This window comes from Lissotriton helveticus, chromosome 8, assembly GCF_964261635.1.
Source record: "Lissotriton helveticus chromosome 8, aLisHel1.1, whole genome shotgun sequence".
In the NCBI taxonomy this organism is placed as follows: domain Eukaryota; kingdom Metazoa; phylum Chordata; class Amphibia; order Caudata; family Salamandridae; genus Lissotriton; species Lissotriton helveticus.
The window spans coordinates 183138728-183158608 of record NC_136069.1 but is presented as its reverse complement, the minus strand read 5'-3'; the positions used below and the strand labels follow the sequence as shown (position 1 = coordinate 183158608).

The 19881-nt window shown below is 48.2% G+C and overlaps 1 protein-coding gene across 4 annotated transcripts in view; it reads right to left on the bottom strand.

Moving 5' to 3' along the window:
* The window catches only part of VPS26C (VPS26 endosomal protein sorting factor C), a 331601-nt gene that overhangs the window by 89104 nt on the left and 222616 nt on the right, over positions 1-19881 (bottom strand). For 3 of the 4 annotated variants that reach the window (XM_078656856.1, XM_078656855.1, XM_078656857.1), the window contains exon 5: positions 11047-11121. The exons of the other annotated variant lie outside the window; for it this stretch is intronic. In XM_078656856.1, coding sequence (XP_078512982.1) covers positions 11047-11121 — 75 coding nt within the window. The remainder of the gene's footprint in view (positions 1-11046; positions 11122-19881) is intronic. 4 annotated transcript variants of the gene reach the window in all.

The following is a 19881-nucleotide window of genomic DNA, read 5'->3' as shown; positions in this document are numbered from 1 at the left end:
ACGGAGGGAACTGCGGCAGGTACCGAGTTGCCAACGCGCGTCTCTTGGGGATGAAGAGGGGCATGTATTGCATCCCCCTGCGCGAGTCCTGGGTGCGGGGCCCAGGTGCTCCTTGCGGTACTTCTGGAGGATGAGGCAGCGAGAGGTCTGGGTCAACGACGGGCCCCGCGTGCCAAGCTGGCTGCAAGGAGCATGCGCTCTAGGGCAGAGGCGCTTGGGGGCTTCCAGGGGCTCTTATCCAGGCCCTGTGGAAAGTGAAGACTGTTGCACTTGTTGGAACCTGTTTGTGGCAGCGATCAACGGAGGCAGCGACCAGCGGGGGCAGGGACTGATGCCTTGCGCCTGGGCCTGAAGATCTAGATGCATGCCCACAGCGGGTCCCACCAGTGCGTGTCTGCAGCGTGAGTGACTGGGGCGGCGGATCAGGGGCCAGCGAAGAAACGGCCTACACATATCCTACGCGCTGGGGAGGCCTGGGAACCCCCCAGAAGAATGCCACACTCTGAGGGAAGGAACCTGTGGAAGCCCAGGTGGCTGGCGAGACACCGGGGCCTACCGAAGGGCGCATGTCGGGGCGGACGAGCACGCGACCCGCGGGGCGGCCTGCAGCGTCTCACGAGTACGCGCAGCACCAGGAGCATCACAAGGCGGGAAGACGACATGGGAAGCCCCTCAAAAAGAAGGACAGGGAAGAACCCACAATGGGTAGGCCTTTGTACGAGAATGAGAGGGCCTCAACGCAGAAGGACCACCCTGTAGACCCCACACTGCAGGATATATTGCAGGTTATTACCACATCCAGTGAATGCCTGGTTGGTAAAATGGACTCTTTGTGCCAGGACATGGGATTGCTCCGAGAAGACCACAAAAAGCTGGCAGACTGGGTCAAGGAAAATGAGGGGAAACTAGCTGAAGCAATACCAGCGCTCACAGACATGATGCAGCGAATGACTATGCTGGAAACCAAAGTGCGGGCGCTAGAGGGCAGGGCTGAAGACGCTTAAAACTGGTCACGCAGAAGCAACCTGAGAATCGTGGGCCTGCCTAAGAAAATAGTATTCACGCAGTACTCATAAAAAGTTACACCATACTGGCAAACCTGAGTAATATTGGCAGATAATCCAGTGTACCGGTCTTGGGTTTAAGTAAGAAGGGGCATAGGTATTGTATGCCAATATGCCATATAAAAAGGCAGTAAACCAGGACAAGGCTGCAGCTCTGATGTTGGTGTCCCTAAACAGGTAAGGAGTAGATGACTGGCAGTGTTAAAAGCACATGATAGCACTAGTGATTGGACACTGCTGTTGTCCATCTGGATCTGTAACTCTTCCAGGGCAGCTAACACTTCCAACTTTGTGCTCATTCTTGTTCCCTACATCCAGGAGCAGAGGTTGTGCTGGTGCAGCAGGGTGAAAAAAAGTCTTAATGTCTGCCTAAAATTTCAAGAGGGCAATATATTATCAGGTTTTGTAAAGATCCTGAACTAGTTTGTTTTAGACCAAATTCCTACTTATGGAGGGGAGCCAACCAACGTTTTAAAGGGGTCTTAAAATGGTAGGGATTTGCTTAGAAAGTCCAGTCTCTACACTGTACAAATGAAGTCTAGGTCCTTAAGCCGTTGATAGAGGTGAGTGGAAAAGTAGGGAAAATTCTGGTTACATGTCTGAAGATGATATTAGGGCAATCACAAACCTGCTACATTGGTTTGGTGGGGGGTGGGGTATGGCTTGAGGTACAGAAAATTCAGAATTGAGGTTTGCTTAATTCTTGTTTAGGCAAAGCCTGAATAATGCAAGTGTATGCACATATCATTGGTAATTCATGCTATCAATACTTTAGGTAATTCATGGTATGCAGCGCTAAAAGAAATACAAAAGAGTGTATGTTGCAGCACTCTAATGAATCGAATGAATTAAATAGTATCTGTAAAGTGCACAACTACTCAAAACTTAGTGCCCTGGTGCTCGAGACTCAAGAAAGAGCAGCGGATGGAGAGCTAAATTGATAACAGTCAGGTTTTAATGGATTTGCAAAGAGGCTTCAGAGAGAATGGAACGTAGATGAGAAGTTATGGAGTTCCACAGCTTTGCGGCTGTTTACGTTAAGGAACGTCCTCCTGTTCACATTTTATGAAAGCACAGAACTAAGAGTTCCTGGGTGGAGTGTACTGTGTTAATAGGTGCTGGAGAAATCTGGGGCCAATGCCCATGAGTGCTCTGTGGGTAAGGACGGGGGTTTTAAAAAGCCAAAAAATGTCTTGGGATATTCAGGATGAGTCTAGCGGCCACATTCTGATCCACCTGCAGCCGATATGTTACAGTTTTAGAGGCCCAAGCAGCAAGCCTTTGCTGTAGTCCAATCTGGAGGTAGAAAGGGCATGGACTGCGATTTTATGTGTGTCTGTGGTAAAAAAAAAACTCAAAGATGCTCATTAGTGCTTTAAGCAGGGCAAAGCAGAGGCCGGAGACTGCCTGAGCTGAGAAGAAGTTGTTGTCAAACTGTATGCCAACATATCAAGCTGTAGTGGTAGTACTGTACCTAATTTCGACCACCAAGCTGGGTACCATGTCCAGGTGGATTGACAGAAAAGAAGTATCTCATTCTTTATTTATAGAATTATAACGAAGGCAGTTAAGTTGCAACCATTTCACTACCTCTGATAAACAATTTTTGAAGTGGAGTTTCAATTCAGTGTTCTTATCAAACAAGGGACACCATCAGTTGCGTATCATCGACAGAAGATAAGATATAGATTGCGAATGACTAGACTCGTTTGACTAAGAGTGCCATATATACGTTGAATAGTGTGGGGCGAAAGGACTATCTTTGAGGGATACCACAGGGTAGATCTATGGTGGCAAACTGAAAAGAAGGTACAGAACGGCCACGTTCAAAAGAATGAAACCAGGCATGAATGGCTCCCTGAATTCCAATATTCGTCATGGGAATGCTATGCGAGACGGAGTTGATGGCCGTCAACAGATCAAGAAGGATAAAAGAGGCATTGAAATCGGAGTCCAGACGCGAACGTATTGCTTTAGGTGAAAAGATGCATTTAAGAAACGGATGGCAATTATCATTTAGGATGTTTAAATGTTTAGGATTTAAATGTATGTGTAAATTGTCTGGTGACAAGACCTGTTCACCTAATCAAGGCAATTGTGAGGCGAGAGCACTTGATGTTCCGCTAGAGATGACATGTTGTGAAATGTAAATTTTATGGAATAAACACAAAAAAATGTTTTTGTACATGACATGAAGCTCCACTCTTGTAGATTCTTTAACATGTATTCCAGAATGTGTCTTTCTGTTGGAAATATGAGAAAGGGAGTGGTTGACTACGTATATATAAGAGCATTTATCATAAATGTACAAGTGAAAATGTTGATTTTGTTCAGACAGAGCTACAAATATGGCTGCATTGTTAAGGATGACAGCAGAATCTTACAAACGAATCAGTATGTAAGAACAACTATGTCAGCTGAAGCTCCAAGAAAAAAAAAACAGTGGTAGTGAAGTACTATCAGCATCACTATGGCTTTGTTGACTCTTTTCAACCTCCCCAATATGCACATGATAACAGGACAGGAAAAAGGGTAGAAAGAGGACTGCCCGTTAGTCTAGAATCCAAACTGGCCTTTTTAAAACAGAAGGCAAAATGCGTCATTCTCCGGTTTCTTTGTAAACAAAGAGGACTATTTCTGAGAACACCAAGAGTAGTAATATATCTTTAAGGTAAATCAATCTTGATGTTTCTGCTCAGCACCAGAGTCAATAGATGTTACGTCTTCAACTCACTATCAGCAACTTTAAAAATCGGTTCCTAGTACCAAATTATGAGATTGAATGCAAAACACTAAGTATCTCAACCTGACCATGGGCATGCATCACCCATTTTTGGAGTCAAACAACCAAATAAGAAGAAATTGCTTTCTTCAAAAAAATAATTATCTTGGGATACTGTTAGCAGTTTCCTGGTGTAAGTTGACTGCTACCGACTAATATTTAGTTTAAAAAAGGGAGCATATGTGAGTTCGCCTGACACCACTTCAGCCCTTTCAGCAGTCCACCGTGGAGCATAGGACTACTGGGAGCACTTTACCTACATGCCCTTGTTGTCACTGTTGTCAAAGTTCAAAATCTTTCCCACTAACTCAACAATTTTTTCAGCTGCTCATCTGGGACTTTCTGGAGTTGACATTGCTCTCTAAATATTTAGAGGGCTTCTGAAGATTTTCCAAGGATTACACAACTTTGGAAATCCTGCACCAGGATCCATCTCCATAGCCTGCCACAGTGCCATGACCTATCTCAAATCCAGAAGAGTGGGGGAAATTTTATTTTAAGAAGGAAACCCATCCTCGTTTGTAGTTTTTATTCCCTTTCTCTTTAGGAGGCATTTGATGTCAGGGTAATGAGAATTGGTCTTTGTTTAAAAGTAAAAAGTCGACAGTCAGCTTTTCTGCACCCTGAATCTTTGTTGAGCTGCTCAGCTTCTTCCACGGGGCACTGCACACACAAGCCATGTGTGGTCCAATATCAGTGGATTTCCATTCCCAAGAGGACCTCTGCAGTATAGGAGACCATCCATAAGCAAGTGTGCAAGATGTAACATTTAAATACCATATCAGAGTTTTCAAAACACTCTACAGAAAGGATGTCTTTTAAACCCGTTATTGCACCCTGCAAATTTTACTCAGTTTGTGTAAACCTGGCGGTCCTCCCACCTCTAAATCAGGCAGGTGAACCGAGAGTTTAGCGGAGACGGTACTCGGTCACTGTTGCAATGGAGTACCCTCTCTACCAAACTAAATAGCCCCCAAGTTCGAATTCCTACATGCACTATTAGACTAATGGGAAAGTCAGGCTATCTTAAAGCTTATTTCTTTTTTTTTTTTCTTTTTTTTTTTAAACCTTTATTTGCAGAAAAGGGAAAGTACAGTTACATGCCTACAACCCTCTGGGCCGGCTAGTTCAACAACGCAAGTCATATCGTGGTACACAGCTCATCAGCCGACAACCAGGGGTCCGGCAGCCATGGTAATAAGAAATCTTTAAGTTCCAAACGACAGGATATGAAAGGTTTCGTTTTCACAACATTCAAACAAAAAGAAACGAAGAAAGAAAAACAAGGCTGTAGTTCAGTCAGCATGTCCGTTTCGTATGTTGCGGGAAGGAGCAGTCAGAAAACAATTTGAGAGACAGAAGGTGCTTCAGGAGATGAGAGAAAAGAAAAAGGGGGGGGGAAGAACGGGGACCCAGAGCCAACGAATATATCAGTAATTCAGTACAGGAAAGAGCCGAATTTCACAGTCAAGGGGAACAAGGAATATCAGGGGGATCAATGAAAGGGGGTTCACATATATCTCCACGAAATGCGTTCCACTGGTTCCATATCCTACCCCATTTTTGGGCCTGCCACGGGAGATGTAAACAATCTTCTCCCTGAACATGCACCAGTCCATATTATCTTCCCATCTGGAGACCAAGGGAGCCCTCTGAGACCCCCATAGTTGCGCAATGTCCCGCTTCGCAATCATATTGCCCAGTGTCACCCATTGAGTCTGAGCAACACTACAATCATTCGGTTCCCATACATTCAATAGACAGCACCTGGCTTCAGGTAGCAGTCGAACATTCGTAACTTCACCCATCACCTCATGCACTCCCGTCCAGAAGGACACAACCACCGGACACTCCCATACAATATGGAGGAAAGTAGCAAGCATGCCACAACCCCGCCGACACAGTCCATCCTCTGAGAAACCCATACGCATCAATCGGGGACCCGTGACATAGACACGATGCAGAATCTTCAGCTGAACAAGCCGCAGACGCGCCGGAATCGCGACCTCTTTAGGAGAGGATATCGCAGCCTGCCAATCATCATCATCCAGTTCCAGCCCATCGGTAGTCCAGGCGTCCCGCAGGTGAACCAGCAAGTCCGACCGAACATTGATAAGTTTCTTATAAAAGAGAGATAGTGCTGTCCGGAACATGTCCGTCCAGCACCCTATCCTCCAGGGGGGAACTCTCCGGGATGTCAGAACCGGCCGGAAATACCGACCCAATGGCATGGCGGACCTGAAGATATCGAAAGAATTCCGAGTCATGCAAACCATACTCCTGTTGTAGTTCAGCGAAGGACTTCACCCTATCCTTGACCCAGAGGTCATCCAATTTACTAATCCCGATTAGGTCCCACCTATCAAATCCCTTCGAAGTCCACAGTTCACCTAGCCTCTCAGCAGCGAATAAAGGGGTCGCTCTGGTAAGCCTATCTGTCCACCCAGTAGCCGCAGTCGCGCTGCCCCAAGCCCGCACTGCTACTGCTGTGGGACCCGTCAAGTTCTTCCTAGCACTTCTAGAGTAAAATGCCCTGTAGTAATCCCCCCCGGGTAAGAGCCATCGGTCCATTTCAAAAGCAGGATTAGGAACAGGACCATACATAGCATGGTTTACAGCGCTCAATTGAGATGCCCAGTAATATCGTCGTATATCAGGTAATGCAATGCCCCCGTCATACCAGGGTAGCGTGAGTTTAGCCAATGCAATACGGGGTCGACCAGCCCACACCAGCTTCCTCTGGAGGCACTCTATTTCACGAAAATAGTTAGCCGGCACCAGATCAAGTGTGTTTTGTATGGCATACAAAAATCGGGGGAGGGACATCATTTTAAACAATGCAGCCCGTCCCAAGGGGGATAAGGGCAGACCACACCACACCGCAACATCCGACCGAAGCCGAGTGAGCGGGGGCAGCAAATTCTGATCATAACGCAGCACAGGGTCAAGTGAGATATAAATCCCCAAATACTTAAAACCATCAGGGCGAATCGGGATCGGACATACTCGAGGCAAAGAAAGAGGGTCATTGGTGAGCGGAAAAATACAGGATTTGGACCAATTGATAACCAAACCGGAGTTGCGGCCAAAGGAGCGCAGTACATCAATGAGAACTCCCAGTGATTTACGAGGGGACGTCAGATATAACAGGATGTCATCAGCGTATAATGAGACACGGTCTTCAAAATCCGGAGACCACCGAATACCCTTTAGGGAGGGTTCCCACCGGAGCCAGGCGGCCAGCGGTTCAAGCGCAAGCGCAAATAACAGCGGCGACAAAGGACAGCCCTGCCTCGTGCCTCGCCCGAGAGCGAAGGGCTCCGAGGCTCTGCCATTAACCACCACCTGTGCAAGCGGTTGTTCATACAGGAGTTTAACCCATGTAATGAATTTAGGACCAAAACCGAACTTGGCTAAGGTGGCCCACAAATATGGCCACTCGACCGTATCAAAGGCCATCGAAGCATCTAGAGAGACCAAGATGGCCGGCTCACTAAGAGATCCCGCCCTCGCGATGACGCCATGCAAGCGACGAAGATTGAGGGCAGTATTGCGCTGGGGGATAAAACCGGACTGATCTGGGTGGACCAGCCTGCCAATCACCGTGACCAGTCGATTTGCCAGTATTTTTGCCAATATCTTGGGTTCAGCGTTTAGAAGGGAAATTGGACGGTACGATGAGCAACGCTCGCGGGGCTTGCCATCTTTATGAATGACCACAATGGAGGCCAGCCTCTGATCCCTGGGAAGAGAGCCAAGATCTCGCGAGGCCGCAAACATACGCAGCAAATATGGCGCCATTTTGTCTGGGCATAACTTATAGAGCTCAACCGGTATACCATTAGGGCCCGAAGCCTTCCCCGAACGAAGGGAGCGAATAGCAAGCGCAACCTCATCAATGGAAAAATCAGCCTCCATTAACACCCCGTCCGACTCCGAGAGACTGGGCAGTTCAAGATCACGAAGTAACAAGGACGAGTCCTCCTCCGGAAGGCCCGAAACCGGCGCATACACGACTCGCAAATGCTGTGCAAACACATCGACTATCTCAACCGGGTCCACGACTCGCACACCATCATCTCTCTCAACCACTGGCACCACACGATTCAATCTGTCTCGTCTGTCCAGCCATGCAATCAGCTTTCCGGCCTTATCACCCACATCATAGAGTCGCCCTTGCTGCATACGATGCATTGCCTCAGCCGAGGCAGTCACCAGAGCCCTGTACTCAGTCTGCTTAAGAGCCAAAACATGCAGTATCTCAGGCGTCACCCCAGCCTCCAATCGTCCCTCCAACACCGCAATCTCAGACTCCAAACTCACTACCTCTGCTTGGTTGCGCCGTTTCTCTCCGGCCACCAGGGACAAAGTCTGACCACGAATCACAGTTTTATAGGCCTCCCACAGTGAGACTGGGGAGGACACCGATCCCTCATTTTCAGCAAAATAATAGTTCATACATTTGACCACCTCGGATCTGATTCTGGGGTTCTGAAAGTGCCAGGGATTGATCGGGGCGATTCGGCCCCCAGTCCCCAAACAAATGTCTAAGTGGAACCACATCGGGGAATGGTCCGAGATCCCCCTAGCCAAGTGTCTGATTTCACGCACAGAGGTCAACTGAACCATAGGCACGATGATATAATCAAGTCTAGAGAGACTTCTGTGCGCCCCTGAATGAAAGGTGTACTGAAGTTGGCCAGGGTGCAACGGTCTCCAACAATCGGCCAACCCAAAGGCATCTAGGAATTTCCCCAACCATAACTGCAATGTGGGGAGGAGCCTGGGGGGGCTACGGTCACTCTCGCCATTTGCCATGGAATTAAAGTCCCCACCCAACACAAGCAAGCCATCGGGCAAGCCCAGAACGACCTCGCCCAAGTCAGAGAATGTGGTAGATTGCAGCCCAGGCGGAACGTAAATGGACAGTATGGAAATCAATTTCCCCTCCCATCTCCCGGTAATGCCAGCATAGCGGCCTCTATCATCCAACAGTGTGGTATCTACCTCCAGGGGAAGGGAATTCCTGACCAGGATACCAGCCCCTCTCGATCCCGAGGTAAAGCCGGAATGTGCCACCAAACGAAAGCCTCGTCTATTCAAAGCATGACATGTATTGCCCACCAAATGGGTCTCCTGGAGCAAGACCACATCCGGGGAGCACCTCTTTAAGTATTGCAGCACAATCCCACGTTTTATCCTGTCCCCAAGACCGTTAACATTCCAGCTCAACACCCTAAGTCCCCTACCCCCCATCCCGGAAGTAAACCGACCGCTCCCCCCACATTGAAACAGTCACATGAAAGCAATTGGAAGGCAGAGCACGGCCTCGAAACAAACAACAAGAAAAGAACCCCCCCCCGCCCCCAAGAAACCCCACAAAAACAAAAACAAACCCCCCACCCTGCACCCCTGCGGTAGACCTAGAAGCCACCCCAACTTGCAGTGTGCCTGTCGCCCCATTAAACTAACCTACAGAAAGAGAGAAAAGTCCCCAGAGGAGGAAGATCCCCTAGACCCCCTCACACCCCCGGGCAATCACATAATGCTTGAAACACAGTCCATTAGCCACTGCGATGAATTCCGGCTTGCCAACGTAGACTCACTGCTCCTGGTCCTCCACGCCTCCCTCAGCTCCCCTCGAGTCGTCCGGGCTCTCATTCCGCGTCGATAAAGTGTCCAACCAGTCACTCACCACCTCAGGGCGGTCAAAGAAAAAAACACGATCAGCACGTTCGATTCTCAGACGAGCCGGGAAAAGCATAGAATATTTCAGTCTCAATTCCCTGAGGCGCCTCTTCACGCCCGTAAAGCCCATCCGTTGCTTCTGTACCGCTTGCGTGAAGTCCGGATAAAAACTTATTGAAGCGTTCTCAAATTTAGTAGGCCCATTGGTTTGCGATGCTTGCAGGATAGCGTCTCTATCGCGAAAATTAAATAGTCTAGCGATTATAGGCCGTGGAGCGGCTCCCAACTTTGGCTTGCCTCCCGGAACACGATGGGCCCTTTCGACCGCAAAGAATTTACTAAGGCCCTTCGGTGCCAGATGCTTTAACACGAGATCCTCCACCAGGATATCAACAGGCATATCGGCAGAATTCTCCGGGACACCAACGATGCGGACGTTATTGCGCCTGGCCCGGCCCTCAAAATCTTCCAACCGAGTAGCAAACAGGTCACAAGTAGTCCGAAGGTTACGGACCGTGGTCTGGAGTTCCGAGACATCCGTGGTCAAACTAGCGGTCTTGAGATCAAGAGATTTGACACGCTCGTTCGTTTTCTCAAGGTCCGCTCTGATGAGGGAAACATCAACCGCCACCGTGTCTATTTTAGCAGCCAGGGTTTCATATTGTTGGCCCATGTTGGATTGAACACTCGCAATAGCACCCATAACGTCTTTCAGAGTTGGCTCCTCGTCCTCAAGAGTACCATCCCCAGCTTCCTCCAGTGCACCACTCAATCCGCCCGGGGAGCCCTTCGGTCGAGTAAATCAATCAATAGTCTGAGATTGGGTGGCCCCCCCTCGGGACGAACCTCTGGCGCCGCGTCTCTCGACAACTGTTCTGCCCGTCATGACGGGGGGGGGACTCCGACTGTAATCGTGGAGACCAGGCAAAACGATCTTCGTCGTGGTAGGTGCGAAGCCGCGAGTGGAGAGGGGCACAGCACTAGCACCAGGCTGGCGGGTGAAGAATTAGAACTCCGATCGGGAATTGGGCGGTCACCAAGGAGCAGAAACGAAACCGAAAGTACACCAGGGGCAAGGGGCGTGGCGTATCGGCCGTTGTTGTTCGACTGCCACCTGGGTACCTCGGGGACGCAAGCCCCCGGTTGGCATACGTTGTAGGCCTCAAAGTTCAGGGCGCAGTAAGTCCAGTGTCCGACGGCCAAAGCAAATTTTGAAAAGAACGCTGGCATCAGCGAAAAGTACCCGTCGTCAAAGTCAGGATAAATGACAGGATAGTCGCAGGAGGCTGAAGGGGTCTCGGGAGCCCTTAGCTCACGCGTCCATCTTGGAATCGCGCGAAGCTCCTCCCCCCAAAAGCTTATTTCTTAAAAACTGCAACTGTGTTTTTGTACCATGTAATGAAATAAAATTAATGAATTAATAAAAGGGCTTTTCAACACTTCATACCAATGTGTCTTAATCAAATAACTACATTCTTATATTAGAACAGAGATACAACAAGAGTGGAATACCTCTTTAACATTCTGTAAGGTCTCTGGTGTGATTTTAAAGTCTACCGGGCTTGGAGTTAACTTCCCCTTCTGAGGCTGAAACAGTTAGAGAAATGCAATTAAACACACATAATAAAATGCTGTCTTAAGAAAACAGCTTAAGAAAACAGCATATCTCAGATTTAAACAGCAGCATAAACTTTGCTAAAGGGACAACAGTACATTTGAGAAAATTATATTTTAAATTCCACTTCACAAGAACGTACATATACTAGGTTTAGCACATTCTGCAAAAATGTTTCTATGAACAACCTTTTTGCGAAACTAATGTAAGAAAACATTTTAAAATCAAAATGGTAACAATCTTTACTTATATTGAGGTAAGATCAAATACAAATTGGTGAGGCATATTCTCATACAAGTTAAACGTTTCGGGTTCTCACACAAAATGCAGTGCAATGAAAATCTTTAAATTCGTTTTTTACGGGTAGTGAACAGCGTGGGACTAGTGCGAGGAAGAGTATGCATGTATACCTCTCTGTGAATGCTGTGAGGGAGTGGTGGCGGAACAAATATTGGAAAAGGAGCCGGGTTTGGTGAAAGAGATGGGAGAAGGGCTTGGGCTACGAAGGTGTAGCACTCCTTTTTCTCATTATTCCTGCTCTTCGTCCTTTGGAGCTTGGGCATATTGCTTGGGTTAGAGTCACCCTCGAAACATGCAGATCAAAATGTCTGAATTTGTAACCTGTTAATACAGTTCATGGGCAGTTACACAACAAATACTCCACATCTGGATTTCTTAAAGGATCTTCCCACTCAACATTTTGGTGTATTGTTTTGTTATTCTGAACAGCTATCTTCTTAGTTTCCTCTTTCAAAGATTTACATAGCTCTATGTACTCAAGGCATGTGAATTATATGAGGAGTGATTTTTTTTCATGCATGTTCCATAGTTTCCACAGCTAAGCATGCTGCTTGAATTAGGTGTCTATCTTACCATGTTCTCGTTCATGTAAGAGCTCTTATTGCATGTTTAGATGATTATTTTTCTTTTGTTTACTTCTATCCTATTGCATGTGTCTAAGCAGAAAAGCAGTTGTTGACTCTGTGATGGTATGGGGTAGAGAAAAGAGACTCTGTGGAGGTAAAGATACCTTTAAATGAACAAATGCCAAGTGACACAGATCCACACAGAGGTGATCGTATATGTACCAGCTTTGCAGATCTCATGGATTTATCCTCAGATACAGAGTAACTGCATTAGTAATCATATGGTTTATATCACTAACAGGGTGTAAGAAAATGCCTCTTTTTGTATGGTCACCCCCCCAGGTTTTTTGACTGATGCTCACTCAGAGTGCACCGATGCCTTCTAACCAGACCTCAAAGCCAGTGCCCTGAAACCAAACTGTATATGTTACATTGGTTATATCCAATTGGCATAGACTAACTTACCTATAAATCCCTAGTATATGGTATGGTACCCAGTTCATGCACACCCTGGGTGTGACACCGGTAAGTAGCCTGACTTGCCATTTAATGCAATGGCAAAGACAAACCTCCTTCTACAATATGTGTAAGTCATCCCTATGACAGGCCTACCCAGTCCTGAGGCAGGGTACAAAATATTTCACAAGCAGAACGTGTTTTTCAAGTTCCAACAGTAAAAATGCAAAACTGTTGTTTTTACTGTGGAAGGACAAGCCCCCTATGGCGAGTATCTCCTTTGGTAGCCACACCACTGGGGTTCACTAGGGAGCTCTGCATGCTGAGAGAGGAGTTCTGTGATCTAGGGAGTGGACAGAATGGTGCATCCTGGGATAGCCAGATGCCATACTTCCCAGGAAGTGGTCAACAGGAGAGAGGGAACCGGTTGGTAGTCTGTTGGATACCAAAATCAGCCTACCTGGAGGGCATTTTTGGAGCATAAAAAGGGCACTTCTGGGACTCAGATTATGACTGGACTGGAAGAAGGACCAAAGGACTGCCCTGCTGCCCCATGGAACTGGCAAAGAGAGGCTGCACAGGCGTGGACTACACTTGCTGATACCGGTGGTTAGCAAAGACAAGGGACTGTGCTTGCTCTGTCCTGCTCCAGGAGAAGTCGTCACCAGAGCCGAGCCAGAGCAAAGAGACTCCAAGGGTCAGGTGGTCGACCTACTTTTCAAAGCACATGGCCATAACAGCTGAAAAACCTGCTTGGGCAAGTTGGTATCACAGAATCTTCAGACCGCAACTATGCAGCTCCAGGGACCGAGATCAATGCTCAAAGTTGCACCCTAGTTTGCTGAGGCCAGGAAAGTTGTCGTAGTGCAGCTTGGTCACCCAGAAGCAGAGTTATCACCCAAGGAAGGGGTAGGGTGTGACTACGATACCGGGCAATTGGTAGCACAGTGGCGACTGGATTTCTACCAGCACCAAAAGGAGGTTGAGGGACGTGACCCTGTGTCCGGGACTGCCTCTCCCCTTCGTGAACTGAGGAGTAGCCACAGGAAGACCCCTGTCAAACGCATTGCATCTACAGCATCATTGAGCATCGTTAGCATCCTTCATCCCTTTCATCAGGACCACTTCGAAAGAAAATCACTCCAATGGATAAACATGCCTAGAACTGACTGAAAACTGCTTCACCGTCTGTGGTAACTGTTTCTGAGGACCTTGCTGGTCCCCCGACTGTCTTCCTACTGATGTTGGTTGCTTAAAGTGACTCTAAATGACTTCAACTAGTCGAACATTTTGGTGAACAACGTTTTAAGTATCAAATCTGTTCAATTTGCCAATGTTTGTTCGCAGTTGAGTGGAATGCTTTGATTTACCATACCTTGTAAATTCTATATCTCTAGAACACTCTGGCAGATCTTTGTCATTGTGGAGTCTACAAATGCATAAAAATTCAATTTATTTTTATAAATTGGAGTCGGATTTCTTGAGTGTCTTCTCGATTTCTTCTTCAATTGTTTTGGTGTTGTTTAAATGCTTTACACTTGTTCATTTGTGTAAGTCTTGCTGCTCATAGCCACAGCTACCTCGGGTTGAGCTGAAAGTTTGAACAAGCATTGACATAGCCAATAGGTCTCGCCTTTGGGAACTAATAATTGTTTAGGCAGAGATATTGACTTTGTGTTTGTTTTTAAGCTGTGTTGTATAGAAGTTTGCAGTATGCTGAAAACTTATAATAAAGATGTGTGAGAAGCATTTTTGTTATCTTAGTATGACAAAGAAAGTATTATGTACCCACACACACACACAGACACACCCACGCAGAGCCACACACACCCGCGCACAGAGCCACCCACGCACAGAGCCACCCGCGCACAGAGCCACCCACGCACAGAGCCACACACACACACACAAACACACACACACACACAAACAGGATGAGTAGAGGAGCTCCCCGGGCTGCTCCTGTAAGCGTAGCTAGGTATTCCTAAGGGGCTTCTAATGTAGGGGTAGCGAGGTATTCCTCTTGGGCTGCTCCTGTAGGGGTAGCGAGGTACTCCTGCTGGGCTGCTTCTGTAGGGGCAGCGAGGTACTCCTGCTGGGCTGCTTCTGTAGGGGTAGCGAGGTACTCTCGCTGGGCGGCTCCTGTAGGAATACCAAAGTACTCCTTCTGAGCTGCTCCTGTAGGAGCAGCGAGGTTCTCCCGCTGGGTGCTCCTGTAGGGACAGCAATGTACTTACACTGGCCCGCTTCTGTAGGGGTAGGGAGGTACTCATGTCGGTTTGCACCTGTAGGGGTAACTAGGTAATTCTCTTGGGATGCTCCTGTAGAGGTATCTAGGTTCTCACGCTGGGCTGCCTCTGTAGGGATAGTAAGGTGCTCCCGATGGGCTGCTCCTGTAAGCGTAGCTAGGTATTCCCACAGGGCTGTAAATGTAGGGGTAGCAAGGTATTCTTCTTGGGCTGCTCCTGTAGGGGTAGCAAGGTACTCCTGCTGGGCTGCTTCTATTAGGGTAGCGAGGTACTCTCGCTGGGCGCCTCCTGTAGGAATACCAATGGACTCCTTCTGGGCTGCTCTTGTAAGGAATAGCGAGGTTCTCCCGCTGAGCTGCTCCTGTAAGGGCAGTGAAGTACGTACAATGGCCCGGTTCTGTAGGGGATGCGAGGAACCACTGCCGGCTGCATCTGTAGGGGTAGCTATGTATTCCTTTTGGACGGCTCCTATAGAGGTAGCTAGGTACTCCCACTGGGTTGATTCTGTAGGGGTAGTGAGAAATGTACCTGCCCGTAGTATGGCTGTACTTGTCGTGCGCGCTATCACTGTGGTAGTACCTGTTGTACGGAGAGGACCTTCTGGGACATTTGGGTGTCATTTCCCTATAGAGGGGGCAGACTGGGGTATGAATCTGCTGGGTGGTCGTCTGTACCTCTGAGTGAAATGCTTCCGTTAGCTGCAGTGAGGTACTGGTAGCCGCTGCTGAGGATGCCTATTACACCTGTTGTGGGGTCTTCTGCTAGGGCGGGGTACATGCTGCTGGCTTCTGCTACAGGTTTCAGGCTACGGCGGGTTGCAGATAATTGCTGGGGGGTCTTGTGACCAATGTCACCTATGAGTGAGGTACAGCTACGTGTTTGGGGTCTCCTGCTGCACTGTGGTGCTGCTGCTTGTTGAGGGTCCCAGGGCGGAGCGAGGAGGTGCTGCGCGCTGGGCATCTATTGCTGGGATCAGAGAGAGGGTCCCATCTCCACTGAGGGATCACCCTGGTACCTGTTGGGCGTTCGGTGGGAGGGCAACTTAGAGCGTTTAGGGGGGTCTTGTGACTCCCGGCAGGGTCTCCTGCTGGGGTAGGGTCGCGGTCTCTGGGCTCAGGCTGGGCTCAGGCGGGCGCTCTACGCCGGGACGTGCCAGGCACGGATACGTATAGGGAGCAGTGGGTCCGGGCTGGTCGCCCGCCATCCCCTGGACGGGGGCAGCGCGGGATGGGGTCAAGAGTTGGAGCTCGGGGACTGCAGACCGGACGTCATTATGTATGCCGCGAGCCCAACAGGGATGAACAGCAAGAACAAGGGAACATGCCAGCAGAACCACTAACCAACGGGGCCGAGGCGTCACCATGGTACCATTGACAGCAACCATTCTTGACCACTTAGCCCATCTGTCACTTTCACCCCCACATTTACAACACACCCTCGCACTCCAACACCATTACATCTCCGCCTTGACTTCACGCCTGCACCCTGACCCTTTTAATCTGTCCGGATACTCTCACACTCTGACCTCTAACCCTGCATAGTAATTCAGGCACCTGTGTCCCTGTGCTGAGATCTCACTACACTTCCACCCATGCTTTTACTCCCTTGCTCTCGGCCCCTGATCAGTACTTTCTAGCACCCCTCTAACCTTCCGCTCCTGAGTTCACCCTTGAACTCAGGCCTCCGCGCCCTGTGCTGTGATCCTTTCACCTTTGCCCTTGACCCGTGCGCTCGTCACTGTTCACCCTGCACTCCGACATCTTGCCTGCTAGTCCTCCTGTCTCACGTATGAGCCCCTTCCGGTCTCGTATGTTTACTCTCCACTTAGCGCCTTGTGGATTCCTCCGCCCCTGTCATTCCTCCAATGCCGCCTGGCAGTCTCTCCCCGCTGAGTCTGCGTCCCTCTCTCCCATTGCCCCGTACACCCTCCTTCCTTGTGGTTGACACCCGGCCTCTCCCTATCTCTGAATGGCAATCTCGCCTGTTCTTTGGTGTCTCTCAGTCTCTCCCAGCAGTCTCCCCTCTGGCAGCCTCTCTCTCCCTGAGCTCTCCTGGTCTCAGGTCAGAGGGCCGGCATCCCACCTCCTGGAGACATCTCTGGACACACGGCACAGAGGCAGGTGGCGTGAAGGGCCAGGAAGTTAATAATCAAAGGAGTGGGGCTCTGGTTGGCCTGTGTCCACCCCCTCAGAGCGTTCCTTAGCGAAGCAGGAAGTTGGGGGGTCCATGTTGATCATACCATTCATCCAAGAGAAGCAGGAACGGGTGCCGCTGACCCGAATGCTCGGAGCAAGCTTCAAAACCGAGATAAAACTCTTTAAAGAGCGCCTAAATTGAAAAAGTATCCAAGGCGCTTCTATACACCGCGGCATATAAAAATAAAAACAAACACGGCAATCTAAGCATGTTACAGTTATAATAATCTTATACAAACTGTTTCCAGGGCACGGTCAGATAGAACGACGCGCACACAAACTCGGTCTAAAACAAGTCGGCCTGGAGCGCAGTACAGCCCTGGAAGAGACGCGGGAGGGCAGGAGCGGGACGCCGTGAGCGTGCACGTTGGCATTCCCTGCGGCTCGTGCCGGCGCGTCTCTCTCGCTTTTGTGTCCGGCTCGCTTGTCTCCTGGGTATGGCGTGCGGAGAAGGGGCATTACCTCATGTGCCCCTTAAAGAAACCACAGAATGTACATGTCATCTCAGCCTCCGCAGCTTCGAGTGGACCCTACGGCGTTATGCTCGCTTTGAGCCCAGCAAGGCGCCTCAGGACAGTGGAACGCCAGGTTCCAGCGCCAACGCAGCCTCTTGGAAGGTGAGTTATATCAGCGGTAGAGGATATATGGCAATAGAAACTTGGTTTGCATTTTTCTTTAAATTCTGCATCCTCGTGTGCGTTTTAAAAGGTGGCATACATGCAGAACCCTTTTGAGAGCATGGTTAGAACGCTTCAGACGCAAAGCCCCAGTGACAGCTAGAGCTTGACCCTCAGTGAGGAGAGTGACTGTGAGTGGAAGTTAATTTGTAAAAGAAAAAGTGCTGGCGGCTCAACATCTTGCTCAGAAACCCGTGGCCGAACCTATTTAAGACCTGGGGTTCGGGTGAATACCGAGGCTGCTTAGCCTTGATTCCGCCTCTTTATTACACCACGGCCAGTTTATCTCAATGGTTGGTGCAGGCTTTGTTAAATCCCTGCTTTCCTCCTATTACTGTTTTTTTCAGTCCTTGTCGTCTTCATTCTGTCCCATCTTTTGTGGGTTTCTTGCTCTTACTCAAAATGTAATGTATACAATCATAAGCGCATTGTTGAACAAGTCGGCCTGGAGCGCAGAACAGCCTTGGAAGAGACGCGGGAGGGCAGGAGCGTGACGCCGTGAGCGTGCACGTTGGCGTTCCCTGCGGCTCGTGCCGGGCCGCCAAAGCTACAACAAGCTGTTCACTGTTTCTGGGAAGCGCGTCTTAGAAGCGCGTTCACAGACCGGAGTCTGCTCGTGCACCGGTCTGCACCACTTGGAAGACAACAGAACCACAATAAGTCTCACTGGCGACAGCGCTGCGCGCTGCAACGCCAGGCGAGACCTAAAAAGTATTAATAATAATTAATGACTTGAGCTTTTTTTGATGTTTGAATGCTGGCAACTTGTATCTGCCTGTCCCAATGGTTGCTTATTATGGGTTTTTTGTTAAAGGGGCGGGTATAAATAACATGAGAGTCAAGGTTAGTTAGTTAGTGAGAGTGATGGATTTGGTGAGTTAGTTAGTGAGAGAGTTAGTTTGTTAGTGAGAGAGTGAGAGAGTTAGTGAGAGTGATAGAATTAGTTAGTGAGAGATTTAGTTAGTTAGTGTGAGTTAGTTAGTGAGAGAGTTAGTGCATGTAATTGTGATTATGTGAATACGTGCATTGGTGTATATATTTGGCTATGTGTGTCTGTGTGTTAGTAAACTGTCTATCTACATATACTTTACCTGTGTGAAATTTTTGTGGTCTGTATTCGTGCTACAATATTTTTATGCCATGATATTTTGGGCACATTATTCAGGTAGTAATGCCCCACCAGTGACGTGAAAGCTAACACAGGCACTTCGTTCATTACAAAATGCTGCCAGGTTCAGTAGCACCAATTAATGCACAAACTGCCTGTGCTAGCCTTCACGTCACCGCTGGCGCTTTGCCACCTGAATAATGAGCCCAAAATATCATGGCATAAAAATATTGTAGCAAGAATACAGACCACAACAATATCACGCAAGTAAAGTATATGTAGATATAAAATAGACTTGCGTCGTGCAATAACGTACGTAATCTCAAGCGCATGTTACTGACAAAGAAATTGTCCACTTAAAGAATCGCTAGAAAGTAGCCCAGCACCGCACGTGCTCCTTTTCGCGGTAGATCTCGTGCGAGAGATAGTGTAAGCATGTGTGTGCATGTAATTGTGAGTATCCCAGATATTCCCTTCACAGAGCGATGTTTTTTCAAAATTAATTCTATCTAGAAGACTAAACCTTTAAAATAATAACTATTTTATAGAAAATATATTTCATATAGCTGAATCAATGTCCTTTATAACTGTCAATAACTGCGTTCTTATGAGTTCATTTGAAAGATCTCCCGATATTAAGTGGTTCGTTCACCTGTTTTCTGTCATAGGGTCACTAGATGGAGCTACTGCATCAAAAACATGAGCCACTCCTGAAACCCTACAAGTTGAATTGTGAATTTGTCACCAAGGTCCTCGCTCCCTACAGCCATAGTTAAGCAGGGAAAGCACAATCATATTGTACACGACCTACGCCCACATCGGAGAGTTCAGCCCCCTCACACGATATATTAAGTCGCAGTTAACACCCCATACTATTAAACACGTGTCGGACAAAAATATCGAGTTAACTACAACTAAGATTACATAACACATTTGAATACGTTTTCATCGTCACATGTATTTCGAAAAGTTCTGAGGGTAGATGGCGTCTCATCTTTTTTTTCTGAACTTCACCACATAGAATATAGCAGATGGCCTGAAAAAAGCAATGGCGAAGTCAACAGATTAGGTTAAAATGTTCTATAATTTATTCATTTATAGACACAATGTCCATGCATACATTTATGCCAAACTGCAGGCAGAGCACTATAACCACAGACAGGCGCGCAACACCAATTGGGCTT